General features: G+C 34.6%; 2 protein-coding genes across 6 annotated transcripts; one reads left to right on the forward strand and one right to left on the reverse strand.

Annotated features, from left to right (window-relative positions):
- Positions 1-2,930: 2,930 nt before the first annotated feature.
- Positions 2,931-6,401, reverse strand: LOC100257155 (uncharacterized). 3 transcript variants are annotated; one of them, XM_010645906.3, is made up of 5 exons: positions 6,316-6,401; positions 4,756-4,884; positions 4,107-4,157; positions 3,318-3,369; positions 2,931-3,189 (listed from the first exon to the last, which is right to left on the reverse strand). In XM_010645906.3, the coding sequence occupies exons 2-5, from the start codon at positions 4,879-4,881 to the stop codon at positions 2,996-2,998; spliced, it is 423 nt and encodes a 140-aa protein (XP_010644208.1). In that variant the 5' UTR covers positions 4,882-4,884; positions 6,316-6,401; the 3' UTR covers positions 2,931-2,995. The 3 variants fall into 3 exon arrangements, with proteins under 3 accessions (XP_010644208.1, XP_003634683.1, XP_010644209.1); XM_003634635.4 differs by having other exon boundaries at positions 3,290-3,369; positions 6,316-6,388; XM_010645907.3 differs by having other exon boundaries at positions 4,804-4,884; positions 6,316-6,387.
- A 5,577-nt stretch (positions 6,402-11,978) lies between these two features.
- On the forward strand, positions 11,979-18,957 carry LOC100262257 (ultraviolet-B receptor UVR8). Of its 3 annotated transcripts, none has more exons than XM_002284773.5 (7): positions 11,979-12,493; positions 12,690-13,391; positions 14,070-14,279; positions 15,239-15,349; positions 16,881-17,249; positions 17,347-17,454; positions 18,325-18,957. In XM_002284773.5, the coding sequence occupies exons 2-7, from the start codon at positions 13,053-13,055 to the stop codon at positions 18,664-18,666; spliced, it is 1,479 nt and encodes a 492-aa protein (XP_002284809.1). In that variant the 5' UTR covers positions 11,979-12,493; positions 12,690-13,052; the 3' UTR covers positions 18,667-18,957. The 3 variants fall into 3 exon arrangements, with proteins under 3 accessions (XP_002284809.1, XP_010644215.1, XP_010644214.1); XM_010645913.3 differs by having other exon boundaries at positions 12,191-12,493; positions 14,076-14,279; XM_010645912.3 differs by lacking the exon at positions 11,979-12,493 and adding an exon at positions 12,521-12,610.
- The last annotated feature ends 1,446 nt before the right edge of the window (positions 18,958-20,403 follow it).

Below are 20,403 nucleotides of genomic sequence, written 5' to 3' on the forward strand. Positions count from 1 at the left end.
GATTGGAGCAAATAGCAATGCACTGTAAACAGGAAAAAATGGGCAGAGCACGTGATAAAGGGGTGGATATGAGAGCACATGATAAACAAGTAGAGTTGGTTGATTGCTACATCTTTTATATATATATACTTGGCCCTTCTACATCAAGAATTTGAATTCCAATATACCAGATTACCAGGCGTAGGAAAAGACAAAGAAAAAGAAAAATCTATACATCTTGACCATTAAAAGAAGGTGTAAAGTAATCGATCTCGACAATTTCAATACGGGACCCAAAATACCATGAATGACCCATCTAGACAAGATCGATAATGACAGTCTAGATTTGCTCCGGGCCAGTCATTAAATAAATCCACGACCACCGTTCTCCACAAATCGTATGAAAAAATAAATAAAAGACAAATTACAAGCCCCAAAATTGCAGATCTAGAAACGCCGATCTTAACTTTGGTACAATCAGAAGGTGCAAATCAACATAACAGAGAAAAGAAAACGAAGGAAAATTTTGTATACATGTATACATGCTACCTTTCCTGCAGAAATTTTTGGAAGAAATTAACTGTGAACAAGGAAACCTCAGATCTCCGGAGGAAGCACTCTCGTCTCCAACTCCAGCTGCGAGAAAAGGCTCCAACGTGTGGAAATGACTGCACCTTGATCAGACCATCAGACAACCAACAAAAAATTGAAACCAGCCCACAATACTGGAACAAGCAGAAAATAGACAATCTCATAAAACGTGTTTTTATGCCACGCGTCATGACAGCATCATGTCGTCGTTATTGTCGCCGTTGCCGCCACCGCCGTTGTCATCGTCGACGTCGCCGTTGTCGTCGTCGTCGTCGCCGCCGCCGCCGCCGTTGTCATCGTCGACGTCGCCGTTGTCAACGTCGTCGTCTCCGTTGTCATCGTCGTCGCCGCCCTTGTCAACGTCGTCGTCGTCCTTGTCGTCTTTGCTGTCATCCTCCTCTTCGTCGTCGTCGATGAGTGGAAGGGGGACAGCGCTGACGGCTGCCTCCATTGCCAACGCCGATGTGAGTGCAAGAGGAAGGAGCAGATGGTGGGACAGGTCCCCAAGCCGTTACAGCCGCCACCTTGGAGCTGCTATAAACCGTAGAACCTCCCACAAGAGTCGCCTCCTTGGAGCTAGAACCTCCCACCAGAGCCGGGGGACAGCGCCGATGATCTCCGTTGCCAACGCCGATGTGAGTGCAAGAGGAAGGAGCAGATGGTGGGACAGGGCCCCATGCCGTTACAGCCGGGGTGATCAGAATCAGCCAAAGAGAGAATGAAATGGAGATCCACGCCATCACTTTCTTCAACACATTCATGGTGGAAAAATGGAGCTTAACATTGGGGTTTATAAAGACCAAAGAGGGGTACATCTCCTGCATGCAATTTTCGGCAGCTACCGCCAATGGGTCAAAAGATTCTTTTGCCTACCAATTCTCAAGTATCAATCCCACAAACTGTTGACTTTCACGACCTCCTTTCACAAAATATTGCCACCTCAATATTTGGCCGAGATATTTTAAAAATAAAATAAAATAAAAACGCAGTTGCTTGACTGCGAAGAAAGTTTGTTTGTTTGTTTCTAGATTCTATTACTAGAATGCGTCTGTGAAATTGTTAGGTAATATTGTAATTTTTTATATATCTAAACTTGATTTTAATTATTTCATAAAAATTAACTTTTTATAATTTTTATTTATTTTATGGTTATATTGAATATATTTTATTTTATAATAATTATATTTATTAAATAATTATATTAATGGTTAAAATCATATTTACTTTCACAAAGAAAATAAAATAAATATCATTTAAATTACATTAAATATTTTATAAATCTTAATTAATTCAACTATCATTTGAAAAAGCAAGACAATTTTTAAAATCAAATTTGAAAGTCTGAGAACATCTTTCCTTAAAGATTAAGCATTCATACACTCACCAACCGTAAAGGTCCAAGCCTAAAAGCTCAAAAATCCAAGTTCAACCCCATGCCAGAGTCAAAGCTCTGGCCTAGACCTAGGACACGTGCCACACATCAAAGTCCAAATAAAATAATATTCAATCTTTGAGAATTGTTATTTATGTTATATTAGTAATCAATGATATATTTTATAACTTTGAAACATATTTAATTTCTTTTATCTCTTATTCTATAGTATTGTTATATATATATTTTATGGCTTAGAAATTCTCACTATGACATCAAATCAAATTAGGTTTGAATCAAGTTGGATATTTTAACAGATGAATTTGACTTTGATTAACCCTTTCCTTCCATCCATCCAAATTATATATATATTATTTTTATATTTTTTTATAAATAAACTCCTGAAAGAAAAACCGACCTATCAACAAGTTATATATTATATATATTATACTACTTTGTAAGGAAGACGAGTTTAGTTTTTATTTTTTGTAGTCAACTTATTGTTGTTGGGTACAGATGTATCTAAAAGGAGAGAGAACGGACTGGATTCGTCCTGAATTTGACATTTCCAATCTAAGCTGAATCCAAATTTATATACTGAAGACTGAATACCCCAAGTTGGCTCAGAACTACAGTTCCTAATTCTCCGTTGGATTTGAATTAACAGTTATAACCAACCCAATATGCCTCTCAAGGAGAGCCCTAAACCATAACCAATTGCACCAACAATCTAAATTCAATTTGCCTGAACCCATGTATTATACTCAATTCTGCCTGCTCTAAAACTAGATTTCTTGATGAACTAAACCTATTTCATCCCGACAACTTCAACATGAGTTTTAATTTGATTTCAGGGTGTTGATGCTAGAAACTTTACCCAACCTATTTCAGTGTATCTCTGGACAGCTTTGCCGTTTCAGGCTGATGATATTGCAGACCCTAAATCTATTATTGTAAGTACAGTTTGTTGGGGGCAACAATGGCATTCTTTTCACATAAACTCAAGATTGACTTTAGATAACTGATAACAAGTAATGGGTATTGAGACAGTGTTCAAATATCAACAGGTTCAGAAGTTGCATCTTGAACATCACCTTCGTGTAATAGTCTAAACCTCAAAATCTTCTGGAGGCTAGCAATCGGTTTAACTTCCTTGGCTGGAGCTTGATTAGGATCTATTATGAATGTGCCTGAAAAAAGATTTGCTTCAGATGGTCCCGTCTCTTCATGAACCACAGGGGTGGCCTCTGCAAAGAGTATAACATGATAAACTTTTAGTAACAGATCTATTAAATAAATGACATCAAAAGAACTTAAAATTGACAGCACTTGGATGATCAAATATACATTTTCTTGGGTAAGGAACCACACTTACGGCCTTCTGAGAAAACCAAGCATGTACCAATTGTTTCTTCATATTCCCCAATCTGTGAAAAGACAAGCATTAATGGAAAGTGCCTATGCTCAGAAATCGTAAGGTTAATCTTCATAACTTACCATGCAACAAGAAAACTTAGCAAATGAATACATAACTATATATAACTAATTGTAAGTTAATTCCAGCTGGCGTGAAGTCTATGGATTCTATTCAGAGTTTAAAAAACCATAACTTTGGATTCTATTCAAAGTTATCTGTGGATCTCTCAGATTGTTTATTAAATAAATAAATAGAAGATTACAACCTTATGAGAAGTCAAAACTTATTTTTAAGATCAGTAAGAGTTTCTATACCCATTCGGATAATTTTGTTAAAAGAGCTCCATGCAGAAGGTGGTAAAATGTTGCTTTTTGTAGAAACTTTATTTTGGCTTATGTAGGAAGCTATTTCATGTTTAATGGAACTTCTATAGCTTCTAGTTAAAGCCAAACTGATTTATTTTCGTATTTACTCATCTCAAATGCTACTGAAAACAACATTAAGAGGATTAGTTTTCCTAGAACAGCCTAAAGCCCTTAATAGTTCAAAGACTAATGAACATACAACCATTGCTCTGATAGCACTTAGACAGCAACATGTTTAGACCAGAGGCAAACATGAAAAACCTCTAACAAGGAGAAGAAAAATACTGAAATGATATACAGCCATGATACAATGGAGAAAAATAGAATGTTTTTGGTCATAGCAATTCTATGAACCTCAAATTTTTGCAAGCTATTAACTCACCAGCTTCAAGCTGTCGCCTATAACCAATATTGGGTTTGGCGTGTCTAGACCCTGCAATTTTTATTTCAAAAAGAACAAAGTGACATTATAAACAAAGAAAAAATGATCAAATGTATGCATAATGTAAGATAAAAACAAAAATAAAGATAAAAAGAACTAGTCTTTTTTTTTTTGGCATCTTTTCGAAATTTCAGTTGCAAGAGTGCTCACATATTTGAAAAAGCAATATTTTGCAGTTTCCTAACAGTGACCCATGTTGAGGAATTTCTTTTCCTTAAAGACAAACTTCAAAAAAATGTGCTGCCAAACATGTTTTGAATAATTTTTTTTCCACTTTCAGAAAGAGAAAATATTTTCTTTTCCTTGCTATTCGTATAACAACCGAACACCAAAAATTGATAGTCCTTCAAATTTGTTTCAGTTCCTTTCGCTTGTTCCAACCTTCAACCCAATCAACAAAACCAGAAAATCATCACATTCCAAAATTATTGCATATTCACATCTTTCCCAACCCCCCCTCAAAAAAAATCCAGTAATATATCAATAATAGAAACAAAAAGACTTCAAATTCAACCAATAATTCATAAAAATCAAGAACATACAAATCACTTTTTTTTTAAAAGTGAAAATTACAAGTTCAGAAGCATACGGATAGAACATATGGGGCATTTGGTGGGATATCAACTTGGCCTCTAACCTCATCCAGATTCAGCAATACATACTCTTCTTCTTCCTCCTCCACACTCTCGTTGTGCACCAAATTTTCCTCCATCATTATCTATACACACAATTAAACAACTCACAACTCATCAATCACAATAAGTAGCAAATCTCTTCAATCTATTAAAAACTTTAAAAAAAAAAAAAAAACAAAAAAAATAAGGCAACATTTTCTTTCCTGGGCACCCAACAACCCTAATTATAAAACAATTCTACCCCTAAAGCCTCAAATTTTTTCCTATAAATCAATAATTTCAACGAATATCACTATAATATCGGGATTTCAGATGGTTCCGAAACGAAACACCAGATTTTCAGTCAATATTGCCTGTGTGTTGGCATTGCAAAATTTCAGTAGATTTTTCATAGATTGCTGAATCTGGAAAGATTCCTAGAATTATTGGGCAGTGTATCAGGCACAAACATGGAAGATACAGAGAAACTTACCGATTCAAATGATATCAGGGAGGTTTATTTCCGACATACAAAAAAAGGGCTATGGCTACAGTGTGATGTATGATAGATGTGATGGGATACTCATAAAATAAATAAATATATATATATATTTATAACTGAGGAACCTTCCATGGCGAAGCCCTTAGGCCTCTCCATAGAGACCCCAAACCTCGGGATACTCATAAAATAAATATAATTATGTACCAACAAAGAAGAGAGTTATTTTCATTAAATTATATATTTATTTATTTATTAGGAGTCAGGAAATTCCTATTCTCCAATTCCACCATACAAAATTACCTAACTAATTTAAAATTCTGTTACATTAATTTTATGAAAATAAATTACAGAATCTCAATTTAGTTTATGAAATTTTTTATTTTTTTTAAGAATATTAATTCTAAGCTTTACTCGAACGTTTATTAGGATTTTTTTATATATACTAGAATCTCTCTCCCTAAAATTTACTTCCCATGATAATCAAACATCCCGAGTTTCCTTCATTGGCATTTGGGATAAATGGAGCCCTACGGGTGGATTCCCCATTGCTGGATTAAAAGAAATGATAAACAAACACATATACATTCTTCAACTCCTATATCGTATCCGTCATCTATCAATGCTCACCTTTCCTGCTTCCACAACCACTCACAACACGTTTTAGTACAGAACACCACAACTGTAATCCTAAAATGGAAAGCTTGATGACAGGGTTTAATCGTTTTCCTCATATGATTGTGAAATTCAATGGAAATTTTAGCCCTAAATCCCAAATCCAAATTCAAAAAAAATCCCCACTAAACCCTAACTCCAAAACCCAAATTCTAAATCAAATCTGAACCCCAACGGACACAAGAAATAAATTCCCAACAAAAATGAACAAACAGAATGATTGCAAGTTACAATTCAACGAGCATCCGAATTCAAATGACTCAGAATTAGCCAAAAAAAAACCCTTAAAATTTGCATATCTGGATCAAAATTTCAACACCAAACAGTATTAGGGTGAGAAATAGAGGGAAAATTTCTATACCTGTGAATGAGCCTTGAGAGTCTGAGACTCAATGCCAAGTCCTTAGCAGTGAAGGGTCGAGTGTACTGACAGACCGGGTAAACGGTTTGGAAGGATACATATATAATTTAATTTCAGGTTGCTAATACGGCGTCGTTTTATGGACAACGAAATTTTGCCATTTAAGAGTGTTACTAAATAATAAATAAATAAAAAATTAGGAACATATTTTACTTTCAACAAAGAGTTTGACAACTTAAAAATTTGAAATTCGAAATGATTTATTTTACAATTTTATTCTTTTATTTGTTTGACCAATAATCCTTCTACATGTATGATGTATTGAAAAATCTTTTGCATTTTTTATTTTTCAATAAAGTTATATCATATTATTTTGTACACATAAATAATATAACTATGTAAGCACATAAATTTTTTGATAAGGTTTATATTACATATTTTTTTTCATATTTTATCAATAATATATATATATATATATATATATATATATCAATTATAATTAAAATGAGTTAAAAATTTATGTATTTTTAAATTATCTAATTTATGTATTTTTAAATTATCTAATTTAAAATAGAAATTAAATAAATAAATGAAAAATATTTAAAGAAGTGTGTGAAAATAATTTAAATAAGTCATTATTAATAAGATCTAATTTAGGTGTTAATAAGTCTTTATTTTCTTTCATTAAAACCTTTTAAACTCATTTATATATAACTTCTTATTTATCGACCAATTTTACTTTTTTTTTATTATCAAAATATAGGTTTAATTAAAATATTTTTCAAAAAAATCATAAAGTTATTTAAGTAAATTTGATGTTATATTTATAATTTTTAAAGAATGAAGGTTATTAAGTGGTATTTGTTTTTTTATTGAATAGAAAAAATTAAAATATTTGACTTTATTTATTTAGTTAAAAATAACATGTTAATATGGATCAACATAACTAAAATGTAAATTCATTGTAATTATGTTGGTTGATATCAAATAAATTATTTTTAACTTAATAGAAAAAACTAAATATTTTTGTTTTTTTATTCAGCTAAAAAACAAAGACAACAATTTATTTTATTCAATTGGTACAAATATTTTATTCAGAATAATTATTTAATTAAAGGAGATAAAATGATCTAAATTTTATAAATCTAACATCTATGTATTTCAACTTGAAAAATAGCACATAAAATGTCATTCAATATTTTAATCATGTTTTATGTAAAATTGATAAACAAAAAAAAATTATTTTTACAAGGAAAAAGTAAAGGTATTTTTTTGTTGATTTTAAAGAGTTAAATTTACAAATTCAAGATTATTTTATTGGTTTTAATTAAATAACCCTATTTGAAACTTATTTTATGGATATTTGTTTTTTTTTAAATAAAGTAATCCCTTAACCAACAAAATAACTTTCAATTTAAAAAAAAAAAAATGAAATGTATAATTTTTCCCAAAGGAATATGGCTTTCCATGAATCTTCCGATAGGTCTCTTGTGCATGTTGAGGTTTGGTACAAAAATCTTCATTCAATCATTTGATCTCCTTCCTTCTTGTTTCTCAGTTGTATAATAATTATTGGATTTGGGAATTGCAAGAGCATGTACATAGGCAGATGCTTCTTTCATTGAGGGAAAAGGTTCTTTTCCTAGAACTTGAACCCTTGATCTAGTTCAGGATTTAAACCAGCCAGGAAGGCAAAATTCTTGTCTTCTTCAATCAACTTCTGCAGTTGAACAGCAACAGATTCCATTATGAATTGTTGATAGTGGTCCAGTTCTAGTCATAAGCCTTCTAGCATATCATAATACTCTGTCACAGATAACAACCATTGCTTCATAGAATGAATTTAATTCTTTAAGTCATGAACTTGAGCCTTTATCTCCACCTTTGAATATGAATGACATAACTTCCCAAATCTCCTTAGCTGTTGTAAGGAAGAGAAGTGATTTGCTGATTTCTTGTTGCATAGAATGAACCAACCAAGGCATGATCATGGAATTTTCAGCTTCCCATGTCTCAAACTTAGGATCATCATCCTTGGGAACGGGAACTTTCTCTAACAAATCGCCCATCTTCTTTTTGCTTTTGATGAATAACTTGGCAGATTGTGACCATCCAAGACAAGTGTGGCCATTGAGTTTGCAGGTTGTGATTTGGGAATCAGGATTTTCAGTAGGAAAAGTAAGGGTATATAGTGACTGACTGTGGTTTGGGAAGAAGATAAATTGATCATGACTTTGGATAAGGTGATAAAGGACAGCAAGGGCTACAGAAAAGGATGTTTAAATATTAATGCCATAGGTTGTAGGAAAAAATTTCTGGGTAACAAAAACCAGAAATCTGAGAGAGATACTAGGCAGTTGAGGCCAAGTTCTTCAAAGGGAAGATCTAGATAACGCTAATCAAATATAAGAAAAGAAAGTCGTCACAATGAAGGCAGAGTAAGAGGGCGATGAAGGCCACCAGATTCTACCACAGAATAGCAACACGCTCAGAGCATTTTCACTACCTGAAAGAGCTTTTTAAAAGACTGGAGTTTGCAATCAATTCTCATTGACTGAGCTGATTGGAGTTCAATTCAGAAGGACAAAATTTTGAAACTACCCCTACCTCCCTATTTGGTTTTGGACGAAACCATGGACTATAAATTTCTAAAACTTGAGCTGTCCATTATTTTGGGATCAAAAAGTAAATTAAAAGTTCAGCTCTGTTAATCCAACCAGATCTATTTTATTTGCTCACATGACCAAGGATTTTTAACTCCTCATGTCCCAAAGAATGCGAAAACTTGAAATTTGAATTCCTTATCCTAATTCTTCTCAGCAATCAAACAGAATATAATTTACAGAAAACAAACAAGAACAAATCCAAGACATTTCTATTCCTTTCCTGCATTTTCCTAGAAACTAAGAAGTGCACATTGACAAGAAAAGAACAAATAAGAATACAGACAACAATTATAATTTAGAAGACAGCAAACACTAGAGATTCAAGAAAGTCCTTTTCTTTTCCTACATGTCCATAATAACCAAACAAAACATGATTAAAAATACAACATATAACAACAAAGAAAATCTTCCTACATTTTCTCTGCAAGGAAATGAAGTCAGAAATACAACACAACCAATATTTCAGTTTATTTTTCCCCATTTTCCTGCTGATAATATACAGCATAACTAAAATATACCGCATTATAAATGACACTAGGATTCAGAATTAAATTATTTCCCATTTCCTACATTTTCTCAGCGACCAAGCAGCTGATGGCTAAACATGTAAAACAAGTGACTTCCAAATTGAACAGATTTGCTCTTTCTTTTCTCACACGTCCTCAGAAACCAATCACCAATAACATAGATAGACATATTCCATACATATAACACTACAACATTCAAAACGACCAAAAATAGATAATCTCATAAAGCAATAGTCCATAGTATGGCATCATCCATCATTATCACCATGGATGAGTGGATGGGGGGGGGGGGGGGGGGGGGCAGGGCCGATCGTTTCCATTGCCAATGCCGATGTGAGTGCAAGGAGAAGAAGAAGATGATGGAACAGGCCCCCGTGCCATTACTACCGCCTCTTTAGAGCGGCCATAGACCCCAGAACCTCCCACAAGAGCCGCTTCCTTCGAGCAGCTATGAATCCTAGAACCTCCCACCAGAGCCGGGGTGATCATAATCAACCAGAGAGAGAGTGAAATAGCCATCATTTTCTTCAACGCATTCATGGTGAAAAGTGAAAACCAGTGCTCAACAACCTTCTGGAAGAGTGCCCACGTAATATCAATCATGACGAGGCCTTTGTTGAGTCACCGATCCAAATTGGAGTTCTTGGAGTTCTAACCATTGTCTTTTCTCATTTGACATAATTACCCTTTTTTTTTTGTCTTGGAGTTCTAACTATTACTACCGCCTCTTTAGAGCTGCCATAAACCCCAGAACCTCCCACAAGAGCTTTGGGCACAAAGAAGTGGTGTGTAAGTGGGAAAGGGGTTGGAACCTCCCACAAGACCCGCAGGGAGAGAGGAATTGCCTTTTTTTTTTCTTTCTTTCTTTTCCTTTTTTTTCTTACCCTCCCGTGAATGAGCTGTTTTTTGGCGGCCGGATAGGACGAAAAGCAAGGCTGCAATTTTCAGAGGATGACGGGCTAAAACAGGGGGTAGCTTTTCGAAGGGGGATATCCGAGGGCTTGAAAAAAAAAAAAAGATATCTGGGCGGGAAAAAGAGGAGAGAGTGAAGTAGCTGTTTTGGGAGAAGAAGAAAAAAGCAGGAATTTTCAGGGTGAGCTGCAGGAGAGTGAGCTTTCGGGGGGACAGTAGAGAGTAGAGGTTAGCAGAGATTTCGATAGAGGAAATTCTTCATTTTAGAGAGTGAGGGCGGTGGAACCTTGTGCAAGAAAAGTTTTATAGAAAAACAGAAAGTGGAGAGAGAGAGAGTGAGAAGAAGAAGAAGAAGAAATTGAAACCCTAATTTTCAGGGTTTACTAACAGTCACGAGGCTCACAGAAGTCCGAAGAGGCCCCCGAAATTATCAGGGTTTGTTTGGCTTCCTTTTTTTCAGGAAAGAACACCCTAAATTTTGAAGCTTTGTTTGAAATCTGACTTGGGTTTTGTATCCTCGTTCTTCACCTCAAAACTCATTTGTAATTCCAACTTCTTTTCCGTTTCTTAGCAGCCAAACTGGGTTCCTTTAATTTTTATCTTTTTTGTTCCCCTATTCTGTCTGGTTGCTGAGAAAATGGAGGAAAACTTTAGAAAGGAAATGGGGTTTTGCATTTGATTGTTCGAAATTTCGGATCTTGGCGAATATCGGTCATTTTGCACCCGAAAAAGCTAGAATCCTCCACTCAACTGAGTTTATTATGGCTATGTGTGTGTGAGATTTGATGATCTGTTTGCATTTGATGTTTAGTTGTCGATGAAGTTCGATCAATATGATTCTATTGGTGTTGGAAAGTATTAAATTCATACTTCTAGGAAACAAATTTGAAAGCTGCAAATTTTATGGGGGAAATGGTTAAGGAGCAGAAGGATGGCATGAATCAAGTGATTTATTATTTTCGTTATTATTATTATTATTTTATTTATTTGTTTTTAAATAATTCTTCAAAATTTCGATTTTTAAATTTAATTCTTAATTTTTAAATTTTTAATTTTCATATTTATTTATTATTATTATTATTTTATTTATTTTTTTTTAAATTTTATCTTTAAATTTTGTGGCATCTTACTCTTTATATTTCACACTCAAAATTCAAGATTTTATCCTTTAAACTTGTTAAACACAGGAGATTGAGAGTTAAAGTCTCCAACATAAAAAAATAAAATAAAATAAATTGAAAGATAAAGTGTATTTAATTTATAAATTTAATATGGATTTAAATTATTAATCAGATCATGTATTAATAATACATGCAAAAACTTAAATGGGATTGCTAAAGATGTCTCAAATTCTCTCCATTAATGATTATTTTCATAATTTGTTGGAATACAATAACAAACATTTTGTTTTTCTTTTTTAAAACCAAATTATTATAATTTTTTTGCCTTTTAAATTTAGGCTCCTTTATGTTTATTAGGTTTTTAAGTGTGCTTCCAAGTTTTTAATTTTTTTTAAAATTTAAAAATCTTTTAAAATAATTGATGAAATCCAGGAATAATTGCAAGGCGCGAGTACTGGACTTCATGTACCCGCGCGAGTCCAAGCACCAGTGCACTGTGACGAAGCAGGATTCTCAAGTTTCGCCGACGTGGCACCATGGAAGTCTCCACGTGTCCAAAGAGAGATGACAATAGTAAAAATAAAAAAATCACTAGCGTTGAAACCTGAGAGAAAAAAAAAAAACTCGCGAAAATCTCGGGAGATAGCATTTTTCCGCCAAAATTATCACAATCTCTCTCTACGGTACGGCCGCTACAAAGTCTAGAGAGAGAAAGTATGGTGATTCGGAGGAAATGTCGCCATAAAGATAGCTCAAAACCCTAGCTTTCTCTTTTATTCTCTCTATCTCTGTCCCCAAGTGGAAGCTTTGTCACGAAGCTATTTCCTTTTTCAATTTTTTTAATCAATTGTTTCTCTTCGTTTTTTTCCTCCATGTTTTTTCTAATTTTCGGAGTAAAAGTCTGAGATCGCCATCGAAAAGCTTCACAAGTTTCTGCTTTTTTGTTTTTTTGGTAAGATTCCACTGGCAATTGCTTTTCCATATCAGATTGATTGAATCAGTTCCGAATTTTGATCTGAAATCCTACATTTTGTTTATTTTCGTTCTCGATCGATTTCTAGGTTTTGTGGTATGAATGTATGAATTTAATTATCCAGTTTTGGTGATTAATCTGTTTTTTGGTTGCTCAATTTGGTTTCGGTTTGCAGGTGAGATCAGTGTTTGTTGAATTTGACGACTTTTCCAGCGCGATTCGTCCCTTCTGATGTTTTATTTCGATTCGCTGCATCAATTGCCTGTGAATTTTTCATTCATAGCCCCTTTTGTGTACTCAATTTCCTATATTTTTATTCCCTCTGATGCTTTCTTTATATGTTTCTTCAACTGTATGCGTTTTCGCCTGAAAATTTGATTGTGCCAGTGAAATCTGTGGTTCATCCGTGTCTCTAAATTGTTGGGTACCTTAATCGAGGCTTTTTACAGTGAAAACCTCAAAAGGGAAATTTTGGGGAATAAGGGTTTTGTGTATTTTTTTTCTCCCTGTGGAGGTGGAAGAGTAAAGAATTTGTGAAATGGCAAACCGTTATTGGTCTGTTTCTTTTGAGGAATTGCCCTCACATTTGATTCTAGAGATCTTGAGCTCAGGGCGGTTGAGTGCAGTGGATCTTGTTTGTTTAGAGCTGACATCACGGACTTTTGGTGCAAGTCATGGGTTGTACCCACACAAGTTTAGGTCTCTGGTGGATTTTGCGGCGTTTCAGCTATGTGGTTCTCATCCCATTTATGCAGCATTGAGTTTGAATGCGCAGAAAGATCTCTTTGATCGGTGTGGGGAAAATTGGAAGCGGGTTTTGAGATTCTTGCAATCTGTGGAGCAGTCATCATATATAAGCGAGACATCAGCAGGCAATGTACTATTTCTTTTAGTATTTGCAATTGCTTTTCTTCTTGCATATAATGTTAGTGGGGCAGGGTTAAGGCAAACCAATACAAACTTTCGTATCCACAAAACAATCTGGACTTTATTGATATGGTAGTGTTAACATGCATGACATGTTGATTACATCATTGAATTTTAGCAGTCCTTGTTAGCTAGATTACATAAACCTTTTTCAATGAAGTTTTAAGTAAATTCAACCCCAAGCAGCCACAAAGAGCAAAATCTTACCTGCATTTCTATGGTGTTGGATTCTTGTTTCTATTGTATTTTTAGGTTATAAAATGTCTTATCATTACATTTGACTACATCTAGTGTTCTTTTCAGTTTTAATGTAGATGCTGACAAAATGGTCAATTTGTTCATATTTGATTTCTCCTATTATGATACAAAAGGGTAATGAATAATTAAAATTGTCTTTAGTTTGAGTAGTTATTTGATTGCAACCTGGAACATGACCACAAGGGAAAATGAAAAGGAAAAAAATCATTTGATTCTTTTCTTTTACATATTTAATTGCTTGGCAGACTAACCTGACCTGTGGATTGATGCTGATGATTTGTTATTTTTAGTAGTACTGTTTTTCTTTCGAAACTTTTGCTGTTGGCCAGATAAAGAGCTGCAGTTATTTATTAGAAATTTTTTTCTGCAGATGCAGATTACAACTGGACGATATCACACATTGCTGATCAAGGATTCATCAGTGTACTCTTGTGGTTCAAGTTTGTGTGGTGTTCTTGGTCATGGTCCTGAAACAACACAATGTGTGGCATTTAGCAGGATTAATTTCCCACCTTTGGCACATGTGGCCCAAGTCTCAGCCTCCCACAATCATGCAGCCTTTGTCATGCAGTCTGGAGAGGTTTGTAACCCTTCTTAATTCAAATCGTTTATTTTGGAAACGGTTATTAGCCACTTACTTAGCATGCTCTAAGGTGACTTAGTTATGAGGGGACTACATTATGCTTTGCATTTTATTTTGATGTTGTGGGTGCAAATATTTGAGATGCAATAAAGATATTTTTAATCTAAGAGTTTATCTGCTTTTCATACCATATTTATTTCTGCAACCTGTGTCAAACAGTGATGTAGGACAACCCTAGGATGGTTGCGTACAATCAAATAGGTGGACTAGGGTTTAAGGAGAAGAACAAGGGATAAAGTTTATGACAACAAAATAAAATAAAATAGAGAGAAAGAAATAAGAAAAAGAAAAGATAGAAACTTTAGAGTCTCACTTAAGTCTTCTAGAAGTCTCACCTAGAAGAAAAATAATGGAGTCTCACCATGAAATTTGCAAAATGTGCAAAATAACATAATATTATTAATCATTAATTAAATACTATTACAATTAATATTAATTCTAATTTAATTCCAACTAATATTAATCTTACTTAAAGTTTATGTATGTCTTTCCTTTTTCTTACTTGAATATAATTTCAAAGGCTGTCCCCCATCAAACTGTCAATTTGCTGTGTGCATAAGTTGACTTTATTGACATAAATCTAAAAGTATGTTATGGTTGTGCAGGCCATGCCTCACCCACTTGTTGTTAATGTCTCAAGTCTTTGACTATGGTCCATAGCTTCTTGTTGTTAATGTCAAGAGATGCTTTAATTTTGTAGTTTTTTTGGTCTATAATCTCCTAGATCATCTTATTGTAATGAGATTCTCATGCATATTCCCTTTGTTGCATATACCAGGGATGCACATGAATGATGAATCATGATATACAACTTCTAAAAGAAAAAAAATGCATAATACATAATATTGATTTTCATGAAGTGGCATCAATAGTGTGGTGTTGCCAATTTTGTGCAGGTTTTCACCTGTGGAGATAATTCATCCTTTTGCTGTGGGCATGGAGATACGGTTCGTCCCATATTCCGGCCCAGACTTGTTGAAGCACTGAAGGGAGTTCCTTGCAAGCAGGTGGCCTTTTGTTGTTATTGGTTTTTTCTTTTTGCCTTTCTTTCTTTTTATTTAATTTTTTCTTTGTAGGAAATAGAGCTTCATTAATAGATAATAAAGGCACAAGGAAGGGTGAGGTGCCCTTAAAACTGAACTAAAAACCCTCAAAACTACAGCCAGAAAATCTAAAACAACCTTGACAGTAACTCCCTGAGGTGAAGCATCTCCCACAACTATTGGAGGAATGAAAAACTGGTGTATGGGTTCATAAATTACGGAAATTTTATAGTTTATTTTGTGTTGGATATCCATGAGTTAGTTCGTGTGAGTTGAATTGAAGCCTGTGATCCTTGGTTGCAATAAGAAAGAGAAAATTTGTGTATGGGTTCAGAAATGAATGGAAATTTAATATTTATTTTGTGTTTGATATATATGAATTAGTTCATGTGGGTTGAATTAAGTACCATGATCCTTGGTAACAATAAGAAAGGAAATTTATATATTCACTGTGTTCATGGGTTGTGCACCCTTTGTCTTAGGTGCTTTTAGTAACACATATGTTTCTATTTTACTTATTGATAAATAAATAAATCTTGCACTCTCCTTGTTCAATTGCTGACATTGCTTCTCTGGATACTTTTATTGTTGGCTTGTTTATCTTTAATTGTCCTTTACACTTATTTTGGTTTATGCTGATCATATATCTTAGGGTTGAAGTGCCAAACATTTGTGTGTCCTTAGTCCAAAATTGAGATATCAACTTTCCCATGCTGTGTCTTCAAGCATGGGAATTGTCCACATGTTAATGATAGTCATGTCAGATGCTGTGGATATCCAGGATCTTTTATCAATGACATTCTAGGAGCGAACAGATAGTTGACCTACATAAATTGCTTGTGACAAGGATGGTCGAATGATGATTCTGGGTACTGTTATGGTTTCAATCCATAAGTTGGGAGAGATATTCCAGATTTCCTCATTTTGGAAATGAGTGCTAAGATTCATAATTAGTGCAGTTTGTGGTTAAATGTGGATCATGGATTTACCTTCAATGTCATAGTAAGTGATGAGAACTTATTATTCATGTAGTTTGTTAGCATATCTTGGACATAGATGCAAAAGACCTATATTCTACATTGCCCTTTTGCAGCTTGCTATTCACTTTAAAGGTTTATTTTAAGGAACCTTATTAAAATTTATTACCAAATTTGTTGCTGTAAGTTAATGGCCTACGAGACCTTGGATTTTGTGAAGGATTGAAGAATAAGCATTTAAAATGCTGTGTTCTTGTTAATTTTTTCAACAATATGTCCCCGTGTGCATCCTGAAGGCTTAAACTGTAACTTTAAGAAGGGCAAGAACTTTCCTTGATTTATTTAGGATTTGACAAGTCTTTCCTTTCTAAAGCAATTATATGCTTTTAAATTAAGTTTCTGCTGTGGAATTATTTGGCTAATCTTAGATGTTTGTTGAATATGTTATATTTTATAAATTGCATTTATTTTCTCCAACAATATCATTTCATTAATTTAAATTTTTTCTTCTTGTTCAGGTTGCTGCTGGGCTTAGTTTTACTGTGTTTCTCACAATGAAAGGCCATGTCTATACATGTGGAACGAACACACATGGCCAGCTTGGTCATGGTGATACTGTTGACAGACGGACCCCCAAAATTGTTGAACTACTTGAAGGTGTTGGTCCTGTGGTTCAGATTGCTGCAGGTCCAAGTTATGCCATGGCCGTAACTGATGATGGGACTGTCCACTCTTTCGGGTCTGGGTCCAATTTCTGTCTTGGCCATGGTGAGCAGCATAATGAGCTCCGACCACGTGCAATCCAATCATTTAGAAGAAAGACTATTCATGTGGTTCGCATCTCTGCTGGTGATGAGCATGTGGTGGCACTTGATTCCAGTGGATTTGTTAGTCCTAACTTAAAAGAACTTATCCATTTTTATGAATATGCATGACTTTGGCATTCTCAACTCACAACTCAATATTTTCATATGATTCTTGCAGGTATATACCTGGGGCAAAGGTTATTGTGGTGCATTGGGCCATGGTGATGAGATTGATAAGACTACTCCTGAAATCTTAAGCAGCCTTAAGAGCCACCTTGCTGTGCAGGTTTGTTTCATTTCACACAGTTCCATTACAATCCCAATTTTAATTATTTCTGATGAAGATCCTCATATCTATAGATTGAGTAGATAGGCAGATTGTCTTGTCTTAGGTTAAAAATGCATGTCCCAGCCATTTTCTTTTAGTGCCTTTATTCCATAATATTTTTGTCATAGAAAAGTTACTCAAAATTCCTACGATCAAATATTGACTTGTCATACACGCAGTTTTTATTTATATTAGCCCATGAGAAATTCAAATTTCAAATATTGACTTACTCATGCACACACATATGGATAGATATAGTTTGGTTCTGTGTCATTATCATGTTCAGAATTCTTTCTGTAGTTATAGTGATAATAGCCTGCTAGAAGCTGAGAATCCTGAGATATTTTGTTTATTTTTTCACCAGTCTTGTTTACAGGACCAAATTGTGCAATGTTCCTTTGTTGATTGACCACCCAACTTTTTGACAAACATGCATTTATGGTTGAGAAATCATTATTCCATAGAATCATCAAACAAAATAAGAAGTGTGAAAAACAAATGTAAAAACTTGATTTCAGACTGCATTTAGTAAACAGAAAAGCAGATCAAAGAAAATATTCTTTAATTGACCACAACAGTTTTGTTTAGAGCAGAAGAAAGTGGATACTTTGAAAAATATTTTTATTTTCTGTTCCAACGCTTAGAAAAACAGCCTTATTTTTTGCCTGAGGTTGTTTTTGGAAGAGCAGGACTGATGTCTTTTCATATGGGATATCCATAAATTTGCCTTAAAATACCTTGTCCAGCTTTTCCTTGCGCTTCTCTTTATTTGTTTCTTTTCATGTTAGATTGTCTAGCTTCACTTACAATGCTTATGATTTCTTGTAGGTTTGTGCACGGAAGAGGAAAACCTTCGTCTTGGTGGATACCGGTTCTGTATATGGCTTTGGATGGATGGGTTTTGGTAGTCTTGGGTTTCCAGACAGGGGAGCTTCTGATAAAGTCATGAGGCCTTGGATCCTTGATAGCTTAAGAGGCCACTACATTTCTCAAATAAGCACAGGTCTGTACCACACCGTTGCAGTCAATAATAAGGGGCAAATCTTTGGGTTTGGTGACAATGAAAGAGCACAACTTGGGCATGACACCTTGAGAGGATGCCCTGTACCTACTGAAATTTTTGTTCAAGAAGCAACTGATGATGCAGGCCGCGTCTCGGAAAGTAGGTGATTCTCTTGAATCTGCCATATACTTTGGAGAGGTGTTTTATGATTTTTATTGTAAGTGAACATCAGTGGGTATATATATATATTTTTTCGGCAAATGCTACCAGGCTGTGGATGCAGGTAGATCTTTGTTGTATTAGAAAACCAAACTGTGTTCTCGAGGTATTAAGTAGAAAGCTTAATTGCTTAAAAAGTTTCGAGTATTGTTGTATTGTCATCTTCTCTGATGCAGACCAATATTTGTGTTTTGAAAGTTGTTTATTTCTATAATATCTAGGGCCTGTTTGGAAATCCAGCTGAACTAGTTCTTCTACATTGGGGTGCATGATTCTAATTTTATATTGCAGGTTGCATAGAAGAGGACCACTCATTTGAACAACTTCAGGTACCTCGTTTTTACTGAATGTTCAAATTATATATATAATTTTGTATTTAAAAAAGTAAAAAAAAAAAAAAAAACATTAAAATTGTAAAATTTTAAAAACTAATAGGGAAGTCGGGATTCTTGGTGGGGGGTGAGGAATTTTTGGGATTTTTGGTTTTCATCTCGTCTAGTCTACAATGGGGATTCGAGCGGGAATGGTGTTTACATCCCTAAACGAATTGATAAACCGTTTCAAGCGATCCTTAGAAACGTGAGAAACCCCAAGTAGTCCATAAATTTCAGTGGAAAGGAGAGAAGAACCCTGTTCTCAGAAAGCAGACAAGCTTTTTCAAAGACTGAAGCACTGCTTTGTCGTCTTCTCTCTCTGAGTTCAGTCATAGCACAGCACACTGAGTAGTGGTCCCACTGCACTATGATAGGACTTGGAGCTCTGAGTTTTCACTCTTCATCAAGAGAAGAAAATGATGGTTTTCTGAATTTTTTGTTTCAGTGTTTCACTGAGTAGCAAACTAGCAGTATAGGAGAAAAAAAAGAAAAAGAAAAGGAAAGTGTTTCTATAAGTAGCATTTCATATCATGTGTTGTTTGTCCGTTTAAAATGCAGTTTTCTCAGAGTTTTAATCGAAGTCATTTTTATATTCTTCAAAATTGGGTTCTAGAGTTTTCCAAATTGCCAGCTCTCCTATAATTATTTCTTTGGGTTTCTCTGGCATCATGCTGCGTACTCCATGTGGGTGAGCAACCCAAGTTTTCCTTCAAACAGCAGAGGTAAAATACTCATCATCCTGCGTGTTGGGAGGGGGTCTCTGGTCGACTGGCCCTCACCCTCCCACAATTACCAACTTTGAAAAGACACTGGTCAGTTAAAATCATAAATCTAGTTTTGACTCTTTTCTGTTATGTTTGTGAGGAGAAGTACTGATAGTTTTCAATTCTAATCTCTTTAGTATGTTCAGTTACCCGTCCTTCTCCAATTGTTCCAGATTTGCTGAGCTGTTGTCCTACTTTTGCCTAGCCTTTTCTTCCCTATATTAGGTATCTCTTTGGCTTTTGTGGATTTAGGTGATGTGGAGAACAGAATGAAATGACTCCATTTCCATTTAGCATCCTAAAGAAATGAGGGAGCCTAATTGTGATTAGTTTGGAGAGACTCTTGACAATGATTTATATGGGCCTTCATGGTTTTATTTTGTAAAGTAATCAGAATAGTGAAACTGTGATAGGTTATGTAATCACGTTCTATCTACTTTTGCCGGGCCTTTTGCTCCCACTAGAAAGAAAGGGAAGTCTGAAGGGGACCCAGCCTTCTCCCCTTCTGTGCGTGCCTAAGCCTAAATGATGCTTTTTCTCTTTTAGG

The sequence above is a fragment of the Vitis vinifera genome, chromosome 19 (assembly GCF_030704535.1).
Source record: "Vitis vinifera cultivar Pinot Noir 40024 chromosome 19, ASM3070453v1".
Taxonomy (NCBI): Eukaryota; Viridiplantae; Streptophyta; class Magnoliopsida; order Vitales; family Vitaceae; genus Vitis; species Vitis vinifera.